Source organism: Rhineura floridana, chromosome 4 (assembly GCF_030035675.1).
Source record: "Rhineura floridana isolate rRhiFlo1 chromosome 4, rRhiFlo1.hap2, whole genome shotgun sequence".
NCBI classification, from domain to species: Eukaryota; Metazoa; Chordata; class Lepidosauria; order Squamata; family Rhineuridae; genus Rhineura; species Rhineura floridana.
The window spans coordinates 12,673,034-12,696,213 of record NC_084483.1 but is presented as its reverse complement, the minus strand read 5'-3'; the positions used below and the strand labels follow the sequence as shown (position 1 = coordinate 12,696,213).

The following is a 23,180-nucleotide window of genomic DNA, read 5'->3' as shown; positions in this document are numbered from 1 at the left end:
GTTACAACTCCCATCATCCCTGGCCATTGACCATGGTTGCTGAGGCTGATGGGAGTTGTAGTTCAGCAACTTCTGGAGTGGCAAAGGTTCCCCGCTCCTGTATTACATGAAACGAATCCTAATGAAGATTTAACCTGGGCTCCAGAGATGCAGCTGGATATTATAATGCTAAACAAATGAAAACATAACAGATCTCTTTGTCCTTTTTAGAATTCCCCTCGATTTTTGGTGTTAGAATGTGGGACAAAGAAAGACTGCACATTCTTTTTCTTCGGGGTATATTTTATTTATTTTACTCAGTTACAGATCAGTCGTTTGCAGGGATCTGATTAAGTCTGGATTAAATATGTCACACTATTTCTATTGAGTGTAAAAATTATTTTTCAGCCTTTGCTGAATATTTCGGTTCTTATCATTCTCAGTATTTGCTAGAGGAGGACCTAATCCATGAAGCCTGGTACCATCTCTTCTTGGGACTGCTCTGTTCTGTTTATCTTCCTGTGTCAATAAGGAATTCAGCTTTCAGTCGTAACATTCCAGGTTGAATGATTTGCAGCCAGCAGTAATTCAACCCTTTGGAGAAGGATAGTAGCTGAAATATGAGCTTGATGTGTCAACCATAACTATGGAGAAAGGCTTAATTTGAACACTCTGAATTCTCAAGACACTTTAGAAGTCTAAACGACAGGTTTGTAGCACAACAGAGAGATATTTACAATGGTTTAAAAAGCAAATGATGATGTATGGCACTAATTTTGTCCAGAAGACAAGGAAGATCACTATTTGACTTTTAATTTAGCTTTGTTATGAAATTTGTTTTCTAAATTCTTTTCTGGATCAAAACATGAAATGTCACATGTGTCAAGGTCTTGTTGGGAGAAGCACCCACACATAGATGAAAAAAGATGTCAGTAATTTTCTCTATGTCAAGCTTTTTGAGATTTTAAGAACTGTTTGGTTTCCCATTTGAGAGAAGTGTGTCTGTGCATGCCATTGTACATCACTGTACAGTTTGCTTCATATATTCCAAAGGTAAGCTTAGGTATTGAAAATGATTAAGGAAGTGGCTCATAATAAGTCCTGGTTCAAGTTAAGCACTTCTTCGTAGTTCTGTTTATTTGGATGTACTTCCTTAGTGCAACAGGCCAAGTGGTGAGGGTCATACCTACCTACCTACTTATTCACACACGTACACTCCCCCAGTTTTAGGACCAACTTTTCAACAGACCTTCTGGCCTGAAAGAATTAAAAAAAACACCAAAATAAAGTAGTTTGCAAATGATCATAGAAGTGGCTGAATGTGAATCAAGAAAAAATGCAAAAGGTGTTCTATGTGTAGCGCTTAGAAGAGTCATGAATGCAAACAAGTAAATCAGAACGTACTCGTTAATGAATAATAGACACACATAAAGAGAAAACAAGAGCCCTGCGGGGCACTTTAGGATAAAATCCAATGCTGCTATTCTGCTTACGGAATGATGTTTGATCCAACATGCCCATCTGTGAACCCAAGAAGGGCTGTGGCTCAGTAGTAGAGCATCCATCTTGCAGGCAGAAGGTCCCAAGTTCAGTCCCCAGAATCTTCAAGCAGGGCTGGGGAAAACTTTCTGAAACCCTGGGGATCTGCTGCCGGTCAGAGTAGACAATACTAAGCTATAGATGAAGCCATGGTCTGATTCAGTGTAAGGCATCTTGCTAGGTTCCTAAGGTGATTTTGTATGATTCCTAATTTCAGCTGCAGCTCTCTGCCCTCCCACCAAGTCTGCTCCAGAGGGTTGAGGGACCCTCCAGAATAGCATGGAAGATGGTGCAGGGGGAATCCAAGAAAACAGCAGCACTGGATTTCACTTTAAAGGCTAACAAATGTGCTGTGCTTTGAGTCTTTGTAGGTAAGGGCCTACTTCAGGTGCAACTAATACAGCCCTCCCCCTTCCCCTCTGGGCAGTAAAGGTACAGAGAAGTGGAACCAGCCCAGTGATTCTGAATATTATGGAAGTTGAGGAAGAGCAGGGCTTGGCACTTTGTTGCAAGTCATGCTCTGTTTCAAGTTCATTTATACTGGAGGCCTAAGGCAGCTGTTGATGCCTGACTCTAAGCCAGCCTTTCCCAACCAGTGTGCCTCCAGATATTGTTGGACCACAACTCCCATCTTTCCTGACCATTGGCAATGCTGGCTGAGGCTGATGGGAGTTGTGGTCCAACAACATCTGGAGGCACACTGGTTGGGAAAGGCTGCTCTAAGCTATAGCTCTGAGTAGCCAGTGAGGACTGCTCTGAACCAGTAGCTTTTATGACCTTGCTCTTGTGGTGAGGTCAGCTATGCTCCCGTGATAACTCACGTTAACGGCTTCAGTGTTCAAGTAATGAGAGGATGAAACAAATTGAAAAAGGAAATAAGTGGTTTTGTTTAACTCCTAGACAAATAGAAGGGCCCACTCACCCCCCCCCCAAAAAATAAGTGCCTATTCTTATTCTGTTGCGATTTATGTAGAATAATATTATGATTGTTATTGTTGTTTAGTTGATTCTAGCATGATTACAATCACCCTATGTAAGCAAAACTTTAGAATTAAGTGAATGTTTTCCCTTCAGCCTTTATGATATTTTTAATGGGATTGAACATGTGCCTCATCATTTTATTATCTTCGTATCAGGGCACTATTATGATTCCATCATTAAGCAATTCTCATTTGGTTTAAAGTTTAGACATAATTACATTTTTAAACCTTTTATCATTTCCACAGTTCCGAAGAGTGTTAATGTTCCTCAGCTTTTTTCTAATATAAAGCAACAGGTATAAAGCCTTTTTTTTTTTCTCAAGGGAAAGTAAGCGTTACTGATGGCTGCTTTATGCCTTACTTCTTCCTTATTTAATATGTTGACAGTTTATGTTACTGATAAACCAAGAGGGAAGGAATGAAAAGACACCTTGAGATGAATACATGCTTGTTTGCTATTCCTTTATGTTGTTTTTCCCTGTAACCTGTGAAATCAGGAATCGGTTTTATTTAGGAAGCTGGTACAATGAAGATCATGACATACAAGTCAGATGTCACTACTTCCCAGTTTAGCCATTAATACTTTAGATAACCCTAGGTAAACGATGAACTCTCATCCCTATTTGTAATAGGGGCATAATAAAACTGGTCAACCTGAACTAAGGAACTAATGGTGTTTAAGTTGATGGCTCCTCTCAGAGAAATAACTACAAAATGGGAAACTGCAGAGCTTTTTGGAACAGTGAGCTGCTGGCAGATAGCCATTGAATTACCCATTTATATTAGTTAAAGGCAAAGCTAAAATATTTGATTTTTTTATATAATGTGGTATGATTTTATCTCATATATAAACCAGGAATATATGCAGCAACATTTATCAAAATGTTTCTGCAGATTATGAAAAACAGATTAAGTACAAATCTCCAAATTGCCTTTGGATCTTACATATATGTTTAACTGGCTACGCATAAAGAGGAAAAATATGTTATACACATCATCTTCTGTTAGTAATTACATGATGTAACTTTTTTTATTTTGCTTCTTGTTTCATTTTGTATTTTGGAAATAAAATAATACATTTAACAAACCTTACTGAATTGTCATAAAGATCACTGGAATAGCGCATGCATAAAGTGCTATATAAATACTATTATTGTAAATCAGACAACTGGATTTTCAAAAGTATCTTAACAGAATTATAATTATTATTTATTGCTTTGTACCCCATTTCCTCCCGAAGGGACCCAGGGCAGCTAACAGACCTAACAACTGTAAGTCTTCTGTTGCATCTGACATTTTTTCCAAATGCGTTCATAGTCTGAGGTACACCTTGTGTTGCACTTTGTCCTACTTTAATTTGCACTGCAGTCTGGGGTCTTGTTTTTCCAGAATTATTGTTGAGGGAGAAGTTAGCATTTAGTATTCACAGGAGTTGAATACCTAATTCAACTCCTGTGGATTGGATGGGTAATGCCTAATTATGTTCCTTCACTTGAAAAGGATATTCTGAAAGTACCCACCCATCTGTTTACAAGGGGACAGAACCACAATGGCTCCAGACAGTCCCAATAAGAAATCTGTCTTCTATTTCTTGGAAGCCTGGTAGATCTCAAGACTCCCTTGATACCGAGTGACATGTGGAAAGATAAGCCCAGCATATTTTCTCAAGGTCCTTCAAAAAACATAGCCTTCATTGTGATGGTAGTTGCTCATAGGTTTTGTTTTCCTTGGACCATACTATCTGTTTTTCACGCTACTGGTGGGCTCATTTGCCTTTCCTTCTTACAGTTTAGGATCACTTGCCTTAAACTGAGCAACAAACTACCCATTGCACACAAATATTAATCAAGCCTGATAACTGGCTTTTTCTTTCTTTCTCTAAAGAAAAGCAGCTTCAAGAGGTAGCAATTTTGACGCTGTAGTCTCTTATTCATCCTGTCAAGGCTGATCTATTTAACATTTGTAAGAAACGGCTGGGAGGTATGATCTAGGGATTTGAAGTGTGGTGTTACCAATATGCAGATAACACCCAGCTCTGTCTCTCCATTCCATCTGACTTAGGAGAGGCAATGCAAGTGTTAGACTGGTGTCTGGCAGCAGTGGTGGGCTGGATGAGGCCAAAAACAAGCTGAATCCTGACTGATAAGACAAAGGTGCTGTGGGTAGGCTGCTCCCAGGTCCAGGAACTAGGGAGCCAGCCTGTTTTGAAAGAGGTCACACTCCCCCTGAAAGAGTGCGTGTGTAGCTTGGGAGCACTCCCTGATTCTGTGCTGTTGCCAGAAGCCCAGGTGGCTTCAGTGGTGAGGAGTGCTTTTGCCCAGCTCTGGTTGGTTTGCCAGCTACAGCTATTTCTGGACTGGCACAGCCCAAGTGATCCATGCTATAATAACTTCTCAGCTGAACTACTGTGATGCAGTCTATGTGGGGCTGCCCTACAAGATGGCCCAGATGCTGCAACTAGTGTAGAATGCCACTGCCAGGTTGTTACATGGGGTTGCAAAAAGGGCTCATATTACACCAATCCTTAGAACTCTGCACTGGGCTCATTTCAACATGTTGGCACTGGTGCAGAAGGCCATATACAACCTGGGGCCTGAGTACTTTTGGCCCATGCTTTAAGATCTGCAAAGAAGGCCCTGTGTTCTCGGTGCCATCGGTGTGAGATGCCTGTGGGACAGTGGCACAAGGAAGGACCTTCTCGGTTGCAGGCCCCTGGCTGTGGAACTCCTTCCCAATTGAAGTTTGGTTGTTCCCCAAGCTTTTGATCATTAGCTGCATACATTTTAACAGATAAAGTGTATTGTCTGCTGCCTTGTGCTTTAAAGGTTGTTATTAATCTGTTGTGCATTTTAATTACTCTTTTATGGTATTTGTTTTGCATGTTAAAAATGTTGTTAGTTGTCTTGGGCTCCAGCAGGAGGAAAAGCAGGATATGAGAACAAATAAATAAATCTAAATATGACATGTAAATGAACACAAAAGGTAACCCAATGTACCTTTCAAAAATGAAATGAAATTAAAGCTCGGGGGGGGGGGCACTTCAAGCGGAGAAGTTCCAAGCAAGGGTATGCCATCGGCTATTCTCCCGTTCCAAATTATCCTCACTCAAACTACTCCCCTCCCCATGGTGTTCCAGATGTCCCTTTTGCAAAGGTAAATTCTGGAACCACGCATTAGTTTGCACTTAATAAAGGGTACTTTCCACCCAAAACACATCGGGCAACAATAAAAACACTTTTGTTTCCACCTTTGGCTTTTCATTGGCAAGGCACTCTGAGGGTTCCCCCTCTCCTTGTCCAAGGGTGAAGCACCCCTTTCTTTTCCATTTGCTCCCTCCTTTATTCAAAATTGCCACCTTCCAAGCCGACATCTAATTTTTTAAAAAATCGTGGAGCTTCGTTACAGTACCCTTGTGTGCATATAATGTGTAGTTTGCCTGTTACACTTGCAGAGAAGTTGAGATAAGTCACATGGGGGAGATTTTGCCTGTTTCTTGGGGTGGGGGGAAAGCCTTGGTCTACTTATCATTCTGGCTTTCCCCATAGACCTTTCATCTTGGTAGAACGCAATCCTCTCCTCCTTTCCCCAGCAACAAAGAAATGAGATGTTGTTCAGCCCCATCACCCACCCACCCCTGAACTATGCAGGGAGGAGCTGTCAGCCCATTTGTGGAATAAATCTGCCCTCAGTACCATAAAGGGAGAGAGATGGGTGTGATGAAGCAAGAAGAACAGTCCCCTCCCTCCCCTGCAAGGGGGGTGGTAAACTGGCATACGGGGGCCCAAGTGGGAGAAGAGCATATCTCTCCCTCTCACACCAGAGAGAGTGGATCTGGTGGGAGACGAGAGCAGACAGGGTTTCATGCTTTAGCTCTGAATCACTGGAATGTATAAAGCAAGCGCTGGAAAATTCAGGGGGCCTTTCAATCTGCCTGTGAAACACCTTGGTGGGTGAGTGCAAGCTGATATTAATGGGCGAAAGGAAGATGGATGTGTGTTTTATACATAACAGTTTTGAATGAATGTGAGTCAGGATGGGTGAGAAACTCGGTTCACATTTCAATCTGAATCAAATCTGCATTTTCCAAAACAATATGAAAACCAAAACACAGACATCCTTCAACATTCGCATTTATCTGACTTTTACAATGCAGATCTCCAACCAAAAGTTTACAAAAAATGCCTGTTAGAGGAAAGGGTGCATAAAAATGGCGATACAAGTGAAAATACCATACAAGAAAGCATTATATGATGACAAAAGTCTTGCAAAAATGTGTGCATTAGTCAAAACTGCCTGCAAAAATGTGTTTATTAGGAGAAATTCACACTAAAATGCTGGAGAATTTCATGAGGATTTTTTTAAAAAATGCAAATTGCTGCAGAAATGGGGGGAACAGAATTTAAGACTGGAAAACTGAAAGAAAGGACCAAGAATGACCAATCTTTCCATCCCTAGCATAGAGCAACAAAGGTAAGGGGTTTGCAGTGGGAGATAGGTGGGGAGCATAGGTGGTTGGACTTAGCACTGCCAGCTTCTAACACAAATGAGCTCTTGTGTTTATGTTACAGGGAGAACTTTCTGCAAGTACAGCTTTTTCTCTCACTGTAAGACTGTAAGCGGGGGGGGCAGCCACATGAGCTAGGCATTTCTCTGTGCCTCTGTTTTTAAAAGTCTCGGATACCTCCTTTGTGTAAGAAAGTAAGGACTGAGCTCCCCGATATGTACCTTTTCATTTGGTTGCAATGTGACAATAAGAATCAGCCTTTAGGGTTGCAGTGGTGTAGTACAAACTCATACCAGGAGGACACACCACCTGCCTCAGTGTCACCATTGTCTCTCTGGCCCTTGATTCAACACAGCAGTGCCACGCAAGAGCACTTGCTTAGTGATACCTGGTTGTCAGGGCTCAGGCGCCCCTTTGGGGTCAGTTTGTATGATTACAGCCTTAGGTTGTGTGGTCAACTGCCCTGTTCTCCAAAGCTTTCCACCTCACAACAATCCTTTGAGGTGGGAGACTCATTATTTGAGAGCGAGACCAGTGTGAGACCAAAATAATTGTCTGTAGCCAAACAAGTGAGCCTCTGAATTTGGGATTTGAACCCAGATGTGTTTCTAACACTCTTTTCCTACTGTGTCTGTCTTCTTAGTCCAGCTTCAAGATACAAGAATTATTATTTTTTCTTTTTGGACAATGGAGGGATTATTTTGTGATCATAAATATTTGGCCATTTTCAACGGCATAGCTGTGTTTGTTCTGTTTTAGCAGAACCAATAATGGATCTTGTGGCACGAGACTAACCAATTCAGAATGGCATACACTTCATCAGATGCATGGAGTGAATATTTGGCAGCACTCAGGTGTTATTAATTTCCCTTCTGTGTCTACTTTCCGAAAACAGGTTTCTTCTTAGGTCAAGGGACCACAATGCTCTGCTTTCTTGCCTGCATATTTCTCCTTGTAAGGGACGTGCCAGGCAGGCCAACGGAAAAGACAGGTTCTACAGCACAGGGAGACGTGAAAGCACTTTTCCAGTTGGTTAAGCAGAATATTTGGGAGGAAAATGTAAACCTTACGAGCCTGTCTTGTGAGGAGCTCCGTACCCAGACGTGGACCACTTTGCGCCTGAAAAATAAAAATCTGACTTCTTTCCCTGTGTGTCTACCCGAACTTCTGGAGCATCTGGATCTGAGCGTTAACCTCTTGCCAGAATTCCATAGCCAGGAGGTGGCTTACTTGCCCATGCTGCAAATCCTCTCTTTCAGTCAGAATAAAATCCAACAAGTGACTTGGGGGACTGGGAGCCTCGGTAGCCTCCAGTTCCTGGATCTGAGTTTCAATTTGCTGACATTTGTGCCTGCATGCAATACCTCCTATTTGGTAAACCTCAAGTGGTTTTCTCTGGCTGGAAATCCTATTATTGAAATCCAACCACTGGCTTTCTCCTGCTATCCTCAGCTGCATTTTCTGAATCTGTCTTCTACATGGTTAGGAAAGGATGGCAAAGAGGGGATTAAGGCATCTGCCTTTGCCAAGAACTTACTGCAAGGAGACACCACAGGGAAGGTTGGAAGTGCTATCAACGTGCTTGACCTGAGTGCAACCTTTCTGGAGAGTCGTAAGTGCTAAATCTTAAAAGGAAAGCATAAAGTGCCATCAAAATGGGGAGGGGGGCAGTGGAGTAAGGATTCCTGTTATTTTGCCAAAAGTGAGGGGGGGGAGACATCCAAAGAGAGGTGTAACTACAGCTAGATTTGAATTGGTAACACAGACTTTGCATTCATGTTTAAAAGTCTAGATATAAAAAATCAAAATTAATAGTGTGACTGCATTTTCCACTTGGGGAATATTTTTCAATTTTTGATTCATGGTGTGTATTTGTGTGTACACTGAAATTTCTATCAGCCAACACACACACACACACACACACACACGCACACACAAATAAATCAGATATATAAAATTCAAATATAAATTCAATCTTTGAATTATATTTGCAAAGGCATGAATTTGTGCAGAATTTCAACCCTACGGAACACTAATTTAGTTTTTTAATCATTCCAATCCCCAATGCACCTGGTAAATTTACATAGAAAGTTCAACAGTTAAAAATCAACAATAGCTATGGTGATTAGTCCGACCCTCATCAGAACATGTGCATAGCAATCTTCTGGAGTAGTGCCTCACACCTACGTTACATTTTTCATTGCACAGGCATTTTAATTTGTGTAATGCCTTAGCCTGATGTATGTTTTTGCCTGCTACATCATTTTAACATTATAGTTTTGTTGTATATTTTTGTGTTTCTGATATGCATACTTTATTATTTATACATGCTGTTCGCTGCCCTCGAATCTCTTAGATGAAGGGACGTATACAATGTCTTAAATAAATACTGTAAATAAAATACCTTAATTCCTATCCCTGAGGATGAGCTAAAAAAATAGCAGTCAATCAAGACTTCTATGCATAACACCATCTCCTCATAGGAGGGGTGGTAGAACCCTTGACAGCCCAGATGAGGATGGTCATGTATCCCACTTTACAAAGGTTAGTCCTCTGTTTGTAATGAGACTAAAGAGCAAAATAACATTTGGGCCACTGCAAATCACACACTTTCAAACTAGGCACCACCAGCCATAGAGGACAACTTCCGGGTTGTATGGACATACAATATGGAATCATTCACAGTGGGATGCAGAGTTGGTCACTTTCCCGTTCCTTATGTGATTATGAATAATCAGCACCAACCAATGGGAAGACTGCAGGCCTGAAAGCCTACGGACAACCTGTTGCGCCCAAATGTTTTTTCTGAGTGAGCACCTAGCTATAGTAGCTCAAAATGGAGAGCCTCCCAATAATCTGATAAGTTGATTTGGAACAGACTAAAATTATTGATGGGATGCAGAGGTCTAAAATATCAGTTCCTTATTCACAAACAATGGCACCATATTTCAGAGCACACAGTCATTTGCACCGGTTGTATTAGTCTAGAGCAGCTTATTGGAATTATCTACATAGTAGGGACAAATAATAACTTATTTTTGGACAGAGAACTGTTCCTTATTCAGTTTTATTTTCTAAAATGTATTTAAATTCAATGATAATTATGTTACTGGTTGATATAGGTTGGTTTATAGTTATTTAGAAACACACACACACACACCTGAACAAGAACCCAGGAACCAACTCAGCCTTCATATAATTCTTGTTTCTGCTCAATGCAGCAGTACAGTATTTGTCAGGCCTGCTGCAGCAAAACAGGTTGCTTTTAAAATGTGAGTCACAGAAGGTTGCATGTATGATTCCTTAGAGTCAGTCCCATCTTGAGTGGAGTTTCCTCTGTTTGATATGTCTGTCTGTTCATTTTTATTCTCCTTGCTGCTTCCCTCCCCCAGTTTGCCAGGATTGGATCAAAGATCTGCCCAGACTCTCATCCCTCTATCTAACACAGATGAGCAGGCTGAGAAGCCTTGATGCTGATGTCTTCCTGTATATGCCCAAACTGAGAGAACTGGACTGCAGAGATTCCCATGCACTGAGTCATGTGAAAACGGAGTTATTCATGCACATGCCTCATGTGGCTTTCCTCATATTCCAGAAGTAAGTTTTCCTATACCTGAGGGCTCCCCCTTACATCATCAGCCCTCCCTCATAAGCACAAGTGAACATTGTAAGGATTTGGGTTCAGTGGTTTGATAATCTATATTACTATGACACCCAATGGATTGATTCTGAAATAGTGGAAGGCTTCATAGGACCCTTGAAGGTGACAAAAAGTGGGGTACAATTTACAAATGGGGTACATATATCACCCTCCCTCTAGAGAGGGCAGGAAACTGCATGTTATATGGTATAGAGAATAATCTGTTAATGATGATCCATACATTAGTTGACTCTTTACACTGACTTTATTTCTTATTCTAGTTGTAATTTGAGCTCCTTTGGTCCATGGAATCTTAGCTCATCAGAAAACCTCATTATCAGCCTCTATGGAAACCCTTTGGTCTGTGATTGCTCGATTTCCTGGCTGTTCTCCAAGCCAGACAAAATAGTTCTACAGAGGTAAGGAGAGCTTTACAAGGATGAAGTTGGTTTGAAGTTCCTGATTGGCAGTCTGTGGCTCCTTATTTAGTGTAGAATTACCTGTGTAAAGAGCCTAGAGTTGATCTGGTCAAGAAGCATTTTTAATGCTGCCTGTAAACTCCTGTTCAAGTATTTTCTTCAGATGTAAAAGAAATGTCTCACCCTAGTGGTGGAAAGGATTAAACTGAAGACATCATAGTAATACATTTTACAGATGAATAAAGTATTCCCCACCCTTTGGCCTTCAGATGTTTTGGACTAAAACTTTCGTCATCCCTGGCTACCATTGGCATGCTGGAGTCCAACAACATCTGGAGGACACCAGATTGAGGAAATATTGGGTTAATAAAAATATACCTCAAATCAAATTCCTTTTCACAATTTTTGTGGATCTCATGCAAAGCTGTTCCCCCCACACACACACATTTAAGAACATCAGCTTCAGGATAACCAGTTCCACCGTATCTTTCATGAGAATGACATGCAAGTTAAGCTTCTGCCCCAGTAATATGCATAGTGACTGGAATATTGTTGATGAAAGAACTTCAGTTAGGGCATAGTTCTACACTGAGTGGTCAGTTTATGTCTAATAAATCTTGTGTAATGGTCTGAAACACTGGTGCAAATGTGTAAAGAAAATCCACACATTTATTTAGTTAGTTATATAGCTTACCATTAACAAGCAATCTCTGACTCCAGAAAAGTTGTCAAAAATGTATAGTAACTTTTCTAATGTTTGTTGGAAATGTAAACAACAAGAAGGATCATTTTATCATATGTGGTGGTTGTGTAAACAGGCAAAATTATTTTGGGCACGGATAGGTAGGATGATGCAAAAAATCTTAAAGATAAATATTCAGTCAAAGCCAGAATTTTTTTTATTGGGTTTTATGGATAAACAAATAGAAAAGAAATATGGAAGAATAATATTATATATGATTACGGCAGCAAGATTATTATATGCACAAAAGTGGAAAATGGAATCAACACCAACAACAGAAGAATGGCTATTGAAATTAATGGACTTAGAGATGGATAAATTGACATGTTTACTTAGAGAAAAATCGACAGATACATTTCTTAAGGAATGGAAGCCTCTCTTAGACTTTTTGTTGAAAGATAAAAATGAAATGATGATAATGGGATTTGACGATTAATTAAGATAGAGAAAAATGATCTTGTATGTATTTAGGGACAGGTTTGATATATATTATATACTTATAGCTGATCTGTGACAAATCGGAAGTCAAGTTTTTTATTTTCATTTTTATTGTGTTATTTTTTTTTATTTTGTTTTGTTTGTTTTATGAAAATTTGAATAAAAATTATTATAAAAAAAAAAACATTAACAAGCAATCTCAAAGCAGATTATAAAAATGAAAAACTAAAATACACTCAAACAAATTCAATATAAAAAGACCAAAACAACATCAACTTATAAAACAGTATCATAGATATCAGCAACAATATAGAGCAGTTGCGTCAGTGGTAGTGGTCGTTATTTATTTATTTATTATTTGATTAATATCCTGCCCTTCCTCCCAGTAGGAGCCCAGGGCAGCATTTCTGGAACAAATACTTGGCAAACATTGAGAATTTAAAAATCTGAATCTGAACTAAGCTTACAATGGTTTGTTTCCATTATTATACAGCCACGAGAGTGGCTGTATACTATAGCCAGCATGGATTTTTCGCATTCTGCAATGTTAAATAGAAAATACCCTCCCATGCCATACTGCTGCTTACCATAAACTCATTTCAAAACAAAACCTTACAAAACTTACAGTCCTGAACTCAGAAACGCTTGCTTAACAGCCCTCTCAATTTTTATGGCAATACACAAAACAGTCAGAGAGAATTTAGAGTTCAAAGTGTAAAACAAAAGGAAAACAATCCAGACCTCAGTTGGACTTTTTTCTGTCAGAGTTCTCATAATTTGTTGAAATTAATTAAAAATCAACCATGTTCACAGAATACCTGTAATCCTGGTACTGACCTTGCCCCATACTCTGACCTTCATCTTCTGCAGTTTAAAAAATGTCTGGCTGATTTTTAATTATTTAGTGAACTTCACTAAAATTGCAAAGTAAATTAAACATCTTTAATGTGACTATCTGAACTATATTAACTATTTTAATATTGTTGCTTCCTCCCTGCTAAAACAAGAGCAGCACAGCACATGTCTTCATTCTGTTGTTTGGGCTGATTGCAGGTGTTGCCACCACTCACCATATGCTCAGAGGCACATGTTATCAAATTCTTCCAAGCTACACAGGAAGTGGATTGGACTGTGAAAGACCAAACCAAATTGTGTTTGCATTTTGACAGATTTGTAGGGCAGTACAATTTCTCAGAGAGGAGGTCAGGTCTCCTGCTCTCCTGGCGCATGCTGAATTTCCCTGTTTTTTAAAGTTTGATATAAATATATGTTGGCTATAGGTAGGTTCTTAAACCTCAAGGGTTTTTTTGCCTATTAGTAAATATTTTTTTAGTAATTGTCTTTGATTCACCTTTGAATTAATCAAAATGAAGAAGTCACAATTTACTCTTCCACAGTTCCTTTGGCTGGCATTCAACTAACCTGTCCTGTCAGCACAAGGACATTACACATAGGGTAATGAGACTTCCCCCCCCCCCTGCGAGTGCCTCACACGCTCCCCAGAGTGCTCTGGAAGGTTGGGGGAATCCCTAGAACAGATTTAGTGAGAGTGCAAGGGGAGGGGGGGAAGCAGAAATCCTTATCCTAACACAAGAACTATTTAGCGCAATGATGAATGTTTCTAGAAAAAACAGGAACTAAAGCATAGACTATCTATCTATTTTTATCTTTTTTTTAATTGCTTCAAGATCTTCAGATAGTAAGCAGTCTATAAATGGAAATAATAAAACAGACAAACATTAATTGTGAGATTGTCTAGTAGCAATAGTATAGGATCAGTGAGGAGCATTCATATCTCATGACTGCTCAGTGGGTTCTTTTATAGGAGGGGGTCTTTAGTTTTGATTTGAGGGGCCAAGTTGAACCTTTATGCTGGAATCCTAAACATAACTGCCTCAAATTATGGATATGTCACTGAGTGATACAAGGCGATGACAATATTTTCCATAAGATCTCTTTCCACTACTTAGCCAGAGCTTGGAAAAGTTACTTTTTTGAACTACAACTCCCATCAGCCCCAGCCAGCATGGCCATGGGATTGGGCTGATGGGAGTTGTAGTTCAAAAAAGTAACTTTTCCAAGCTCTGTAATAATAACACCCTTTTCTGACTTGTTCCCATACTTTAGGGCATCAGAAACTATATGCTACAAATCTCCAGAACCCAAAGGAGCATCCTCATCTGGCTCGATGCTGCTGTCCAAGCTCTACAGTGAGTGCCAAGGGCAAAGAACTACCCATTCAACCCCTCACTATACTCAAGGTAAGCCTTACAGCACATTTTCCAGCTTCACCATGGACACACTTCTAGATTCCAGTGCATTTCCCCAAGAATGGCACGGTAGTCCTTTTGCTCCACACAGCCCGGGCTTGACTTGGGGAGATATATTGATGCAAGGTCCAACCAAGGCAGATGTTCTTGCATACAAAGATAAAACAGTTTATAGAGCTACAGACAACTTGCCTACCTTAGCAGCTGTTACCACAACTTCTTCAACTATTTTGGAAAAACTCTCTGCAGAGCAAACTCTAGTGAAAATGACTGAAATGGATCAAAGGAAACACGATACCACAGGAGTGAATTCTATCACCCGCATGGAAGAAACAGTGTACTACTCCACTCAGCTCAGCCCTACCACTGAAACAACAGGTACAGATTCTTCCCAAGATCCCAATGTTTTGTTGATCCCACACAGTATGGCAAGTTCCACTCAGACCACACCACCGCTGCAAAACCCCACCACTGCAACCTCTCTTCTGAATCTTGCAACCACTAATAGCAATGCAGTGTTTTATGAAGATGATTATGACTATGATAAACAGCAAGAGGAATCTGTGGCTCAGGGCCTTGGGCCTTGTGACTATGACCCCTGCAGACATCTTCAAAAGCCTTGCTTTGATCTTCAGGAATTATCTTCTTGCCTGTGCCCAGGGATATCTGATGAATTCACCATCCCAGATCCACCAAGGCTTCATGAGGTATCTGAAATCAGGGACACTTCTGCAGAAATCCACTGGTGTGCTCCATATTCGGCTGTAAGATTCTATCAGCTTGCCTACCGCCCTAAAGGCAGCAAGAAGAATTACACCGTTTCTGGAGAGATTTATGCCACGGCTAGGCGGTACACTCTGTACAATCTCCTGCCTGGCTCAGCCTACCAGGTATGCATAATTGCTTCAAACAAGGCAGGACTGAGCCAGACCACAGATTGGAATGAGCGCAATGCTCCTTGTGGTACCTTTGCAACAAAGTCCAGCTACAAATCTGTCTTTGCTGCCTTGTGTGCAACAAGTGGATTCTTTCTTGTTACTACCATCTTATTGTCTGTATGCCTATGCAAAAAGTATAAAACACCCCACATTGAACATTATAATACACACCTCGTGTCTTATAAAAACCCTGCTTTTGATTACTCCTTAAAATAAGAAATGTTAACTAGGTTGACAAGAATTTTAATCTTTTTGATGGAATTTAGTTTTTATCTTTTTAAACAGGAACAGGGAAGAAAACAGTATTTAATACCTTCCTCTCCCTATGGGTTTCCCTCCATAATTTAATTTGTCATTTCTATAATGGCAATAAGTAAATGGGAAACATAGGCAACAGGATATTTCTTTGTTTTTAAAAGTGTTTAGTTTGCTCTAAAGTACTTATTAAAGTTTTTTAAATATTGTGATGGGAAATTTATTTTGGGGGAAAAGGTGGAACCAACACAGTATCAGGGATGTATAGCCATTAATTTAATCAGCTCTTTTGAATAAGTGTGTTAGGTCATTAAGTATTTCCCTTTCTTTTAGCATGATGGTGAACAATGTTACTCTAGAACATAACAGGAATTGACCCAGGCTCAATTGCACATGTCAGGTTTACTTCCAGACTAAGGCTGCAATTCAATACACCCTTACCTAGGAGTAAGTCCCATTGAACCCAGTAGAGCTTACTTCTGAGTATACATGTATTAGATGGAGCTTAAGCTATTGTAATACACTCTAAAGATAGTTCAGAAACTTCAATTGGTTCAGAAGCATATGGCTGCTGGTTGGATGCTTATGGGACTCAAGCAACTGAAGAATGTGACACCTGTCCTGTACCAGCTGGTTACCTATCTATGTTTCTGGGCCCAATTTATATGGCAAGTAATGACCTTAAAAGTCCTACACTGTTTGGGACCAGGTTATTTAAAGGACTGGCTGCACCCACACGAACCTGCTCAGGCTTTGATATAGGTTTCAGAGGTCCTGTTCAGGGGCCCACCATCAAGATCTGTTGGACTGGCAAATCTTGAGAGAGGGCCTTTTTGATAGTGAATTCTGAAATTTCCTTTCAAGGGAAGTGTGTATGGCCTCTACTCTACTGGCTTTTAAACAAGCCTTGAAAACTTGTTTTCTAAACTGCTTGTTACTATGTGGCACTCCGACTGCTGTTGTTTTCATGTCATGATGTTTCAATGTTTTAGACTGATGCTAGTTTTTTGTCTGATGTTATTGTATTACAGTTTTAATGTAAGCTGCCTTGAGAAACGTTTGCTCTGAATGGCAGCATCTACATTCTTGAAGCAAATAAAGATAAGGGCATAATCCATGCTTCTGCAAATGGCATGAGAAACATCCTAAGACTGGATGGAGTCTTTTCCCCTTTCTTCCCTTCCCTGCTGGCTTTACAGTGGGTGGGAGCCAAGAGGCACAGCCCTGGCTGGCTATTCCTGCTATTTGAGGTCCATGTGCATCTCCTATGCACCTCCTAGATCCAGATGCGCTACTCTTCTCCAAGGCTTCATACAGCCCCTGCATGCTCTGAGCAGCTACACCATAGGTCTCCCATAGCAAGTAATGGCTAGAGGCATTGTTGTGTGCCCTCTCTAATGTTAATATTTCAGACTTGATGAGGAGAGAGTCAGCAATAACTCTAACAGAGAAATTGTCATTTTCGAGTTGAAAGCATAAGCACTAAAAGAATCCTGATTTTTTTACTCCCTATTTTTATATTTCACATCCTGAACCATGCCTTCACCTAATAAGAACAGAAAGAGGGCTGTCTGACTGGGTGCAGGAGGAGCCAAACTCAGTCTTCCATTCCCCCATCAGGTTAGTATTGTTGACACTGAATTATGTTTACAGTAGCTAGGATCGAAAGAGCTAATTTAGGGGCACCCTAAGGCAGACCCCTCCCCACCCACTTCCAGTACCGTATCACAAACAGCTTCTGAAAATCCAGAAGAGGTTTGCTATGGGGCATAGTTGGGGGAGGCTGGTGTCTTGGAAACATGAGCCTCAGCCCCCACCCGCATGTATAGAACTAGTTCTTCCATTCCTTGGATTCTCTAGCTCAGGGGTGCATAACCTTTTTTGGGCCATTGATCTCTCTGCGAATCTGATGACAGCTATGGACTCCTATAAAGTTATTTTATTGCATTGGAATTTTTTTTAGCACCTGGTTCACAGGTCCCCTGAAATCCATGAACCACAGGTTAAGACCTCTGCTCTAGCTTATTACCTGCTGTCTTTAGAGGGAAAGGATAAGTTACAGAGAAAATGAAATAAAGTCCCCAAATAAACATAATACATCCCCACCTTCATGCTTTTTGAGTAAGGGCTTCAGACAAAGGCTGCAAATCTGAGCATCCTGATTAGAGGGCAAAATCCTGTTGAATTTAGTGGTATTTTGTTCCAAATAAACATGCTTTGGCTTAGGCTGTAAGAACAGTTGGCAACTCCAGTACTAGCTTGAGACCAGAATATTTGGGTGCAACAGTTGAAATTTCTGCCATTTGTTACTTCTGCCTTGAATGCCAGAGCTGGTAGAAAGGCAGGGTATAGTTTAAAAATAAAGAAATCTATGATGACTTACAAATAAAAGACAGTACTCTGAATTTTTGCCACGCTACATCTGTAGTATTTATATTACAAAGCTTTGAAAGGAATTCTTTCATTTGCCCACCAGGCAAAGTAAACATGTATACAAAGGGTTGTTGCAAACTAGACTTTGGTTGAGGCAATGTTAAAGTGATCCTCTGTACCCTGTTTCTGTTGTTCAACTCATGTACTATGTTAATTATGGTGAAATTAAATTATTTTTTTAACACACAACTTCTTTCATTCCCTGCATATATAAGAAAGGCAGAAACCTTCAGCTGAGGATGTTGCACCAGTGGATGTGACTGGATCCCCCTTCCTCCCTTCCCCTCCTGCTGCCCTCCACAGTCTGCTCCAGATAATCTCCCAAACCTCCAGAGCAGATTTTGTAGGGGACTGCCAGTAAGAGTGGCGGAAGGGGACAGCCTGCTTGCGCTAGTGGAAGTCCATTGTGCAAACATGACAATATAATTAGATTTTACCTGTTTTTCTTGTTAATTTGCACACAGCATAGCAAAATGAGAAAGAACTTAAAGAAATAAAAATACTAATATATGTTGTATTAATACAAATCGATTTGAAAGCTTGCACCGTCTCGGCTTGCACCATGAGACCCTTACAATCGTTCAATCCATTAGCTTCTGTTGCTATGGCGTGTTCCCGCCCCAGTGCAAGCTGGAAGACATAGTCTTCAAGTTGTCTGTAGATGATTCTTGCTTAAATCAACGAAAAAGTAAGCAAAGGGACCACATTAATTATAACATTTTTGGCATCAGGTATCAGACAGCAATCCACTGTTTTGAATAACTCAAATTCTGTCTGCTGGAAACCACCATCATAGAACAAGGGAATATTGTGAACAATTAACTCATGCCATCAAAGAGCTCTTCTAGTCTAGTAGTAATTCACTAATAGGCAAAAAACCTTGCGGTTTAAGAACATACGTATAGCCAAGAGGTATCTCTATCAAAGTTTAACAAGCAGGGAAATTGCACAGCTATAGTGAATGCACCAGGGGAGCAGGAGACCTGACCTCCTCTCTGAGATATTGTACTGCCCTACAAAGTTGTCAAAATGCAAATACCATTTGGGTTGGTCTTTCACAGTCCAATCCACTTGCTGTGTAGCTTGGAAGAATTTGGTAACATGTGCCTCTGAGCATATGGTGAGTGGTGGCAACACCTGCCATCTCCAAAGATGGAGAATTATATTTTTGTATGTTTGTTGTTGGGGTTCTTACTTTGCTTCTTTCCTGTATTACTAATATATCTACAAGAATCTAATCTAGACAATTTTATTTCCCCCATTATTCATCCTAGAAATCTGTGGTAAGTTTATTTTTATTAATTTCAAAGCCTTTTTATTGGTCAGTGTCATATGATGGTGAAGACAGCATTTTTTGGTGTTTCAAATTGGAGGTTATGTTCTATTTCTATTTTGGGTGCATTAACAGCGGAATCTGAAACGGCAGTTTGATGTAGAATCAGACTGATTCCAATATGTTGCTACTTCAGCAATGACTCTAGCTGTTGGAAAAAAGAGGATGCATGTTTTCAGCCTGTTATGTTTAAACCACTTCATTTAAGGCAAGGTGGGCACGGTCAATTAAAAACATAGAGCACACCTAGAATTTTGCTAAAATATATTTCACCTCCCACTGTTTTATCTTGTGCAAATTGAGACACTCCTGATGTCCACTGAAGCCTATTGTGCAGAAGTCAGTGCCATTATTATGTTTGGAGTTTTTTTAGTGAAAATTTTGCAAAGTGTTGCTGTATTTCACATATTCACAGAAACAGAAACAAAAGGAAATGATTTCCTATAGGAAACCACTAAGATTGCAAAGTAAATGAGACATATTTAAAGTGACCATCTGAACTATATCAACTGTCTTAATAATGTTGCTTCCTCCCTGCTAAAACAAGATCAGCACAGCACATATCTTCTTTCTATTATTTGGGCTGATTGCAGGTGATGCAGGGGAAAGGGGAAGGAGCAGAATGGAGGGGGGTAAAAGAAGGGGGAGGGTGGGCAGGTTTGATCATTTGCATGCTTATAGAGCTCAATGGTATTTACTGCCGTGTAATCATGTTTTAATATAGGTAAAACTGATAGGGAAGGAGGAAGGGGAGGGAGGAGGGAGGGAATTGGAAGGGGATTGGGAAGGAAGAGCAAAGGAAGGGGGAGGGAAGGGGCAAGAGGCAGTGGATAGGAAGGAGAAGGGAGGGAGGGTTTGATCATTTGCATACTTTTTGAGTTTGATGGGATTTATTTCTGTGCAATCATGTTTGAAAATGGAAATGGACTGCCTTCAAGTTGATCCCGACTTATGGTGACCCTATGAATAGGGTTTTCATGGTAAACGGTATTCAGAGGTGGTTTTACCGTTGCCTTCCTCTGAGGGTGAGAGGCAGTGACTGGCCCAAGGTCACCCAGTCAGCTTCATGGCTGTGTGGGGATTCGAACCCTGGTTTCCCAAGTCATAGTCCAACACTGACCCGGGGAAGGAGAAGAGGAGGAGGAGGGGAGATTGGGTGGGTGGGCACTGGGCAGAGAGGAAGCCCCTTTTCAAAAGGAAAACATTAACAGTATCATTCTTTTTCAGCATTTCCCCAACTTTTTATTCTACAGTAGGCACATGTAGCCTCCCACCCAAATTTAAAACAAAGCTGTCCATGGCCACATCCACACCAGGCCTTTATTTCACTTTGGAGAGTCATGGCTTCTCTCCAAGAATCCTGGGAAATGTAGTTAGTGAAGGGTGCTGAGAGTTGCTAGGAGATGCCCTGTTCCCCTCACAGACCTTCCATCAGAGTGGCTGACTGTTAAATTCTGTCAGTGGAATAGGACTTGCCTCTCAGCACCTTTCACAAACTACATTTCCCAGGATTCTCTGAGGGAAGCCATGACTGTCTCAAATGAAATCAAAGGCTAGTGTGGGTGTGGCCCCCTAATTAGGCAAGCCCAGCAGCTGCGAGTCTGGCTTTTAGAACATTGACAATCACTTGTGGCTGAGTAAGATTGTATTCCAAGATAAGGTCTTTAACCGTAGGTCCGTAAGTGACTGTGGAGGCCAATTCTAGATCCACACAGCCTCCCACAGTGAGTACATAGGTTTCCAGATGGAAGATGGTCATGATGGGGATTTGTTTGATGTCCCTTCTGCTTAGCTTGTTTGTCCCGTTCACCCTGTATTCGTGCTTCTTTGAAGTCCACAGCACCTTTGATAATAGCCGACCTCCATTTGGGACGTTCATGGGCCAAGACTTCCCAGTTGTCGATGTTCATGTTACATTTTTTTAGATTCACTTTAAGAACGTATTTAAATCTCTTTTGCTGTCCACCGATATTCCGTTTTCCATACTTAAGTTAGGAGTAAAGTAGCTGCTTTGGAAGACAGTGATCAGGCATTCGAACAACATGGCCAGTCCAGCGAAGTTGATGTTGAAGGATCATTGTTTCAACACTGGTAGTCTTTGCTTCTTCCAAAACACTAACATTAGTCCATCTGTCTTCCCAAGTAATTTGCAGAATTTTCCAGAGGCAGCGTTGGTGGAATCTTTCAAGAAGTTGGGAGTGGCATTTATAAATGGTCCATGTTTCACAGGCATACAGTAAGGTCGGTAGTACAATGGCTTTGTAAATAAGCATATTGGTCTCCCTGTGAATATCCCGATCCTTGAACACTCTACGTGTCATTTGGCAGAATGCGGCATTCGCAGAACTCAGATGATGTTGAATTTCAGCATGGATGTCAGCTTTTACAGAGAGATGGCTGCCAAGATAAGAAAAGTGTTCGACATTCTCCAGGGTTGCACCATATAGCTGGATTGAAGGTGCTACAGAGGGATTGGTTCGCACTGCACTTTGGTTTTTTTGATGTTAAGCGAGAGCCCAAGCTTTCCATATGCTTCTGCAAAGACATTTAGGATAGTTTGAAGATCTTTCTCTGAATGTGCAGAGACTATATTATCATCGGCATATTGAAGTTCTACAACAGAGGTTGGCATTACCTTACTTTTTGCTTTCAGCCTACTGAGCTTAAAAAGCTTTCCATCTGTTCTATATATGATTTCAACACCTATAGGAAGTTTCCCCTCAATGAGGTGTAGGATCATAGCAATGAAGATAGCAAATAAGGTAGGGACAATGACACATCCCTGTTTTACGTCTGATCCGAATCTGAATGGATCACTCTGAAAGCCATTGTTATCCAAAATTATTGGTGTCATGTTATCATGAAGGAGTCGCAAAATATTCACAAATTTATCAGTGCACCCAGTTTTCAGAAGGATGGTCCAGAGAATGGTTCAATTCACAGTATCAAAGGGCTTAGTCAGATCAATGAACGCCATATATAAAGGTCGATCCTGCTCCCGGCATTTTTATTGAAGCTGTTGTGCAGTGAAGATCATGTCCACTGTCCCCCTGGAAGGGCGGAAACCATTTTGAGATTCAGGGAGGACATCCTCTGAAATTGGCATGAGGCGATTTGCAAGGATCCTTGCAAGGACTTTACCTGTGGTAGCAAGAAAAGAGATACCTCGATAGTTCCCACAATCTGTTCTATCACCCTTCTTTAAAAGGGTGGTAATTATGGCGTGCCTAAAGTCTTCCGGGATCTCCTCCCTCATCCAGATTTTTTCAGTGAGCTTATGAAGTTGTTGTGTAAGTTCAGGCCCACCTTCTTTAAAGACTTCAGCAGGAATCCCATCAGGTCCACTAGGTTTGTTGTTCTTCATTTGATTGATGGCTTTACTGACTTCATCCAAATTAAGGGATACTGCAAGCTCGTCTCTAGTTTGTTGTTGTGGAATTTGCAAGAAGACCTCACCAGCCACAATAGTGTTATGATTAAGGAGGTTGTGGTAATGCTCTTTCCAGCTCAGTGCAATAGACTCTTTATCCTTAAGAAGTTTGGTACCATCCACTGAATATAAGGGATTTGTACCGTTATTTGTTGGTCCATAGATGGCCTTTGTGGCATTAAAAAAGCCCTGTGTGTCATGAGCATCTGCAAAGTGCTGGATTTCTTGAGCTTTCTTTATCCACCAGGCGTTCTTAACGTTCTCTAGTTCTTCTTTGGAC

General features: G+C 40.7%; 1 protein-coding gene across 3 annotated transcripts; it reads left to right on the top strand.

Annotated features, from left to right (window-relative positions):
• The first annotated feature begins 500 nt into the window (after positions 1-500).
• On the top strand, positions 501-18,292 carry LRRN4 (leucine rich repeat neuronal 4). 3 transcript variants are annotated; one of them, XM_061622519.1, is made up of 5 exons: positions 501-688; positions 7,898-8,614; positions 10,395-10,599; positions 10,924-11,061; positions 14,369-18,292. In XM_061622519.1, exons 2-5 carry the CDS (start codon positions 7,924-7,926, stop codon positions 15,663-15,665), a joined length of 2,331 nt encoding a protein of 776 aa, XP_061478503.1. In that variant the 5' UTR covers positions 501-688; positions 7,898-7,923; the 3' UTR covers positions 15,666-18,292. The 3 variants fall into 3 exon arrangements, with proteins under 3 accessions (XP_061478503.1, XP_061478501.1, XP_061478502.1); XM_061622517.1 differs by lacking the exon at positions 501-688 and adding an exon at positions 6,320-6,444; XM_061622518.1 differs by lacking the exon at positions 501-688 and adding an exon at positions 6,363-6,448.
• Positions 18,293-23,180: the final 4,888 nt, after the last annotated feature.

Coding starts and splice junctions, on each gene's coding strand:
- LRRN4 (XM_061622517.1), top strand. CDS start 6,384: ATGTATAAAGCAAGCGCTGGAAAATTCAGGGGGCCTTTCAATCTGCCT. Junction 8,615..10,394: donor TGCAACCTTTCTGGAGAGTC/GTAAGTGCTAAA, acceptor TCCCTCCCCCAG/TTTGCCAGGATTGGATCAAA. Junction 10,600..10,923: donor GCTTTCCTCATATTCCAGAA/GTAAGTTTTCCT, acceptor TTCTTATTCTAG/TTGTAATTTGAGCTCCTTTG.